Source organism: Chiloscyllium plagiosum, chromosome 40 (assembly GCF_004010195.1).
Source record: "Chiloscyllium plagiosum isolate BGI_BamShark_2017 chromosome 40, ASM401019v2, whole genome shotgun sequence".
Lineage (NCBI taxonomy): Eukaryota > Metazoa > Chordata > Chondrichthyes > Orectolobiformes > Hemiscylliidae > Chiloscyllium > Chiloscyllium plagiosum.
Window position 1 is genome coordinate 25,373,828 of NC_057749.1, and position 7,067 is coordinate 25,380,894.

Here is a 7,067-nt window from a genome sequence, read left to right on the forward strand (position 1 = left end):
GGGGAGTCCAGAACTAGAGGGCATAGGTTTAGGGTGAGAGGGGAAAGATATAAAAGAGACCTAAGGGGCAACCTTTTCATGCAGAGGGTGGTACGTGTATGGAACGAGCTGCCAGAGGATGTGGTGGAGGCTGGTGCAATTGCAACATTTAAGAGGCATTTGGATGGATATATGAATAGGAAGGGTTTGGAGGGATATGGGCCGGGTGCTGGCAGGTGGGACTAGATTGGGTTGGGGTATCTGGTCGGCATGGACAGGTTGGACGGAAGGGTCTGTTTCCATGCTGTACATCTCTATGACTATGACTATGACTTCTATGAGGGCCAGGCAATATGAAACAGAATATCATTGAGAATATAGTTAATGACGTTGGCTATCTCTTTCACTTAAGTTAAAAATCACACAACACCAGGTTATAGTCCAACAGGTTTAATTGGAAGCACACTAGCTTTCGGAGCGAATATGAGTATTCGGCTCCTAATGAAAGGAAATCAGTCAGTCCCTTAGGACAGAAGTGTGGGTGGGTCTCACTGGCTTCCCCGTGCCTCTGGCAAAAACGTGTGACCCCCCCCCTCACAGACTATTTCTAAGCTGTGTACAAACAGCCTGTCTGCAAAGTTAAAAGTCACACAACACCAGGTTAGAGTCCAACAGGTTTATTTGGAAGCACTAGTTTTCAGAGCACTGGTGTTGTGTGATTTTTAACTTTGTACCTCCCAGTCCAACACCGTCACCTGCAAATGATGTCTGCAATGTATGGATGTCTTGTCTCTTACAGATTGCCTCAGGCCAGTATTTTGCATTGTCTCCTTCTCCATTGAGTTCCAGGGTTGAGAGAATTCAGCGAGGTGGTTAGATTGACAAGACCTGGCACTGTGCTGCTTTAAGGAGACTAAGAGGGGATCTAATAAAGGCTCCCGCAATCATGAGGGGTCCAGACCGTGGAGATTGGGAAAAAGCATAAGCTGGAGGTCAAGAACCAGAACAAGATGAATGAAGGTGATTGACGGAAGAAACAGAAGTGACAGGAGTGGAAACCTTTTTTTTTTTACGCAGCATGTGGTTAGGGTCTGGCATGCACTGCCTCACAGTGCAGTGGGGGCTGGCTCAATCACACTTTCAAAACGAAACTGAGCAATTATCTGAAAAGACTCGCAGAGTTACGGGGAAAAGGCCGGAAAGCGGGACGAGCAGAGTTACAGAGAGGCAGCCTAGACAACGGGCTGAATGGCCTCCTCTGTGCCTCACTCAGACTAATCCAATCATTTAGCTTTCGTTGAACACAGTCTGCACAGCAGGAGATGCTGTCCAAATCAAAACAGCAAAGCATTCGCCCTCAAAGCAGACTGACCTCAACTGAGGTGGAGAGGTTGAGAACGTAAGAAACAGGAGTGGGATGAGGCCATTTGGCCCATCAAGGCGATACCACTATCCAATATGATAGAATCCTACAGCAAGGAGACAGGCCCTTCAGTCCAAACTGATCCATGCCAACCAAAATGTCCATGCATGCTGATTTTAGCTGTTGACTCCTTATTCATCCCCACTCTCCACATCCCTAGAGAGACAAACGTCTGTTCTACCTCAGCCACAGATACGTTCAGTGCCAGAGTGTCACTCCAGCTCAGGTCACTATGGCTGTTCGGTTAGGATGGCCCAAGATGGACAAGATCACCCTCTCCTCTGTCAGCTCTCCCGGAAAAAAAAAATGACAAAAATAGATGAGGGAAACAAAGGGGGGAGCACTTTTCTTTTGGTACCTGAACCTCTCGTATTCAAGCATCACGCACGGTCCCCTGTCCGGCTGCCAGGTCCCGTTGACTTCCCAACTGCCGAACCTTCTGGGGTCAACAAAGCACAGAACCTGCCTAGGCTTCCGTTTGGTGAAGAACTTGAGGTGGGCGTGTTTGGGGATGTCCTCCTCAGTCGTCAGCTTGAAGGACCCAGACATGCCAAAGCGGAAGACAATGTCCATCGGCGCCAACAGCCTGTCATCGCCTTCCACCCCATCTGATGTGATACCCTCTTTCCCATCCTCCTCTTTGATGGGGGTAAGGGTCAGCTTGACCTCCTTCCCTCTCGACACGGCGGAGATCAGGTAGGCGTCACAGCTGAAAGGCACGTCACAGTTTTTGCTCACCGTAGACTTTTCTACTTGCCCTGAGAACACAGTGCTGCAGCAGACCTGGTTAACAAACCTGGCAGCCAGGTGGAGTTCGGGTCCTTCAGGCATTTTAGAAGACGATCTAGAACGACAATGAAAACACAAATGATCAGGCCAGATGCAGGCAGGTTGAGAAGAATTAGAGTCATACAGCACGGAAACAGGCCCTTTGGTCCAAGCAGTCCATGCCAACCATAATTCCAAACTAAACTAGCCTCACTTATCCACACTTGACCCATATCCCTCCAAACATTTCTTATTCATGTGTTTATCCAAATGTCTTTTAAATGTTGTAACAGTACCCGCATCAACCATTTCCTCTGGAAGTTCATTCCACACACAAACCACTCTGTGCGAAAAAGTTGCCCCTCATGTCCGCATAGAGTCATCGAGATACAGCATGGAAACAGACCCTTCAGTCCAACCTGTCCATGCCAACCAGATATCCCAACCCAGTCTAGTCCCTCCTGCCAGCACCCGGCCCATATCCCTCCAAACCCTTCCTATTCCTATACCCATCCGGATGCCTCTTAAATGTTATAATTGTACCAGCCTCCACCACTTCCTCTGGCAGCTCATTCCATACACAAACCACCCTGTGCATGAAAAAGTTGCCCCTTAGGTCTCTTTTATATGAATAGGAAAGGTTTAGAGGGGTATGGGCCAAGTGCTGGCAAATGGGACTAGATTAGGTAGGGGGGGAGTGGGGGAGCAAATGTTGGGGCCTGCTAGTGGGTCCACAAGCTGTAAATTTGTGACCGTGACCTCTAAACCACCCCTGACTGAGTTACAACAACTGTTACCCGCACCAACTGCAAGTACACAGGACCATCGATCCCCACGGTGTTCTCACAGGTCTCCTTTCCCTACTCCAGCACCTCGCAGTTCATGGGGTCAAAAGAAACAGTTGGGGACGTACTGCCACTCAACGTCAGGAAACCCAAACAGTTACCAATCGTCTGAGATTGTGGAGCTGACTCCATCGATTCTTTGAAAAGGTGTTTCCGTGATCAAAATGTAAAGATCAGGCAGCATTTCACATTCAATAGAAACTCTGACCGGTCACTGGACTCAAAGCTGTAACTCTGCTTTCTCTCCCCAGATGCTGCCAGATCTGCTGGGTTTCTCAAGAAATTACATTTTTGTTTCCTTCTTCCAGTATCTGCAGTTCTTTGCTTTAGTTTAGTGTTTAACTCACAGCTACATCCTTTTTAAAATGAGGTAGATTACCCCCAAAGTTTCAGGTTTAAGAATGCAGCTACACAGTTCCTTGAAAATGGAGTCACAGATAGACAGGGGAGTGAAGGTTCTGAGGAAGGGTCACTGGACTCAAAACGTTAACTCTGATTTCTCTTGCTGCCAGACCTTATGCTTATTAGTGAAGGTGTTTGGTATGCTTGTCTTTATTGGTCAGTGGATGGAGTGTGAAAGTTGGGTTACTGCTGTACAGGACATTGGTTAGGCCACTTTTGGAATACTGCGTTCTGGTCTCCCTGTTATAGAAAAGATGTGAAACTTGAAACGGCACAGAAAAGATTTACAAGGATGTTGCTGAGGTTGGAACGTTTGAACTATAGGGAGAGGCCAAACAGGCTGGGAATATTTTCCCTGGAGCGCCCGAGATTGAGGGGTGACTGAATAGAGGTTTATAGAATCATAAGGGGCATAGATAGGGTGAATAGACAAGGTCTTTTTCCCAGTGTATGGAGTCCAAAATTAGAGGGCATAGGTTTAAGGTGAGAGAGGAACATTTTAAAAAGGGACCTAAAGGGCAACATTTTCAAGGAGAGGGTGGGGCGTGTATGGAATGAGCTGCCAGAGGAAGTGGTGGAGGCTGGTACAATTACAACATTTAAAAGGCATCTGAATGGGTACATGAATAGGAAGGGTTTAGAGGGATATGGGCCAAATGTGGGCAAATGGGATTCAATTCATTCAGGATATCTGGTCGGCAAAGGGATATGGGCCAAGTGCTGGCAAGTGGGATTAGGTCAGTTTAGGATATCTGGTCAGTGCGGATGAGTTGGAATGAAGGGTCTGTTTTCATGCCGTACCGCACTATGACTCTATAAATATCAATAAACAGACACTTGCATTTATATAGCACCGTTCATGACTTCTGGATGGCCCAGAAGTGTTTTACAGCTAATAAAGTAGTCACTGATGATGGAATGATGAGAGTATGGCAACACATTTGCAAACTGCAAGATCCCACAACCAGCAACATGACAAATGACCAGATTACACCTGTTCAGAGAAAAACATGAGAAAACCTCAGGAGATCGACAGTGTCTTTTCTTTACGAACGTGAGACCAATACTAACTTAGGCAAAAGCTCTATTCTTCGAACAATGCTTTGAGATGAATCATGTCCATTTGTTTAATTATCTCAACTAACATGGCCAGAAGGCACAAGACATCAAGTTATAGTCCAACAGGTTTATTTGAAACTGCAAGCTTTAGGAGTGCTGCTGCTTCATCAGGTGAAGTGTGACGAAGGAGGAGCACTCTGAAAGTTTGTGATTTCAAATAAACCTGTTGGACTATAATCTGTGTGACTTCTGACCTTGCCCGTCAAATTCCAACACCAGCACCTCTACATCATCTCAACCAACAAGACAGTGTAGCACCCCCTTAACACTGCAAGGGGAATCGACACCCTAGATATTGTACTCTGAAGCAAGTACAGAACATATTCCAACATTTGAGTTGACAGCACTGCCCCATTAAGACCCAGCTGAAATTCAGTAAACACAGACTGCAGTCTGCCGAGTTCATTCACAAATGGGTTTTGTATCAATCTCATTGATACAAAACAGCTCAACGCAGGATGCACTCCATCTGGAAGCGGGCCGGATACAATGTCTACACGACAAGGGTTGAGTTGGGTTGAGAATGAACGCCTGAAGGACAAGCATTCCTCTGCACTTGGAAATCTCCGCCCCCCCCCCCCCAGCATTTCGCAGCTCCTGAATGTGGAGTGCTCACTAGGATGGGGTTGCAAAATTCCTAAGCATGAACGGAAGTAACAATGCACGCACCGAGAAGGGGGAAGCAAACTGACACAATTGCATTCAATGCAGAGTTTGCAATGCGGATGCACAGACCCCAGGCAACGCGAGTCGATTCCTTCCCTGTTAACGGCGTATTTCACTTCCTCTCAGGAAGTAACTTGGATCCTGTAGTCCCTACACTGCACTGACGTCAGTCTTAAAGGGGCAAGGTACATAGATTTGGAGGAGCCGGTGTTGGACTGGGGTGGGCAAAGTTAAAAATCACACAACACCAGGTTATAGTCCAACAGGTTTGTTTGGAAGCACTAGCTTTCAGAGCGCTGCTCCTTTATCTGGTGAAGTCTGACAAAGGGGCAGCGCTCCGAAAGCTTGTGGTTTCAAATTAACCTGCTGGACGATAACCAGGTGTTGTGTGATTTTTAACAAAGGTACATAGAGTCATAGTGATGTACGGCACAGAAACAGACCCTTTGGTCCAACTTGTCCATGCCGACCAGATATCCTAACCTAATCTAATTCCATTTCCCAGCACTTGGCCCATTTCTCTCTAAATCAAGATTAGAGTGGTGCTGGAAAAGCACAGCAGGTCAGGCAGCATCCGAGGAGCAGAAAAAAAATCGACGTTTCCGGCAAAAGCCCTTCATCAGGATTCCTGCTGACCTGCTGTGCTTTTCCAGCACCACTCTAATCTTGACTCTAATCTCCAGCATTTGCAGTACCCACCTCTGCCATATCCCTCCAAACCCTTCCTATTCACATACCCATCCTAATGCCTTTTAAATGTTGTAATTGCACCAGCCTCCACCACTTCCTCTGGCAGCTTATTGCATACACACATCACACTCTGCGTGCCCATTAGATCCATTTAAAAATTTTCACCTTTCACCTTAAACCTATGCCCTGTAGTTCTGGACCCTCCCACCCAATGGAAAAGACTTTGTCTATTTATCCTATCCATGTCCCTCATGATTTAATAAACCTTTATAAGGTCACCCCTCAACCTCTGACACTTCTGGGAAAACACTCCCAGCCTATTCACCCTCTCCCGAGAGATCAAATCCTTCAACCCTGGCAACATATTTCTAAATCTTTCCTGAACCCTTTCAAGTTTCACAATGCCCTTCCAATATCTAGATTTTTGTTCAAATAAGTAAAAAAATATTTTTCTAATCAACTCATTCAGAGATGTTATTACACACCTCTCAGGTAGACAGTATAGCGAAGGCAGTTCTGAGGAAAGGTCACTGGACCCAAAACGTTAACTCTGATTTCTCTCCACGGATGCTGCCAGACCTGCTGAGCTTCTCCAGCAATTTCTGTTTTTGTTTCTGATTTACAACGTCCTCAGTTCTTGTAGTGACTGTGGCATTTGGCACACTTGCCTTTACTGGTCAATACATTGAGTATAGGAGCTGGGAGGTCATGTTGCAGCTGTGCAGGACATTGGTTAGGCCATTTGTGGAAGATGGTGTGCAATTCTGGTCTCCCTGCTTTAGGAAGGATGCTGTGAAATTTGAAAGGTTTCAGAAAAGATTTACAATGATGGTGCTAGGGTTGGAGGGTTTGAGCTAGAGGGAGAAGTTGAGTAGACTGGGACTATTTTCCCTGGAGTGTTGAGGCTGAGACGTCACGTTATAGAGATTCATAAAATCATGAGCGGCACAGATAGGGTGAATAGGCAAGATCTTTTCCGCAGGGTAAGGGAGTCCAAAATTAGAGGGCATAGGTTTAAAGTGAGAGGGGAAGGAATTAAAAAGGACTTAAGGGGCAACTTTTTCATGCAGGATGTGGTGTGTGTATGGAATGAACTACCAGAGAAAGTGGTGGAGGCTGGTACAATGACTACATTTAAATGGCATCTGGATGGGTATATGAATAGGAAGGGTTTA

At 46.3% G+C, this 7,067-nt stretch overlaps 1 protein-coding gene across 2 annotated transcripts in view; it reads right to left on the bottom strand.

The window, feature by feature from the left end:
* Positions 1-5,353, bottom strand: part of neil1 (nei-like DNA glycosylase 1) — a 43,565-nt gene extending 38,212 nt beyond the window's left edge. For both annotated transcript variants that reach the window (XM_043680619.1, XM_043680618.1), the window contains exons 1-2: positions 5,206-5,353; positions 1,761-2,246 (exon numbers count right to left, since the gene is read on the bottom strand). In XM_043680619.1, coding sequence (XP_043536554.1) covers positions 1,761-2,233 — 473 coding nt within the window. In that variant the 5' untranslated portion in view covers positions 2,234-2,246; positions 5,206-5,353. The remainder of the gene's footprint in view (positions 1-1,760; positions 2,247-5,205) is intronic.
* Between the last annotated feature and the right edge of the window lie 1,714 nt (positions 5,354-7,067).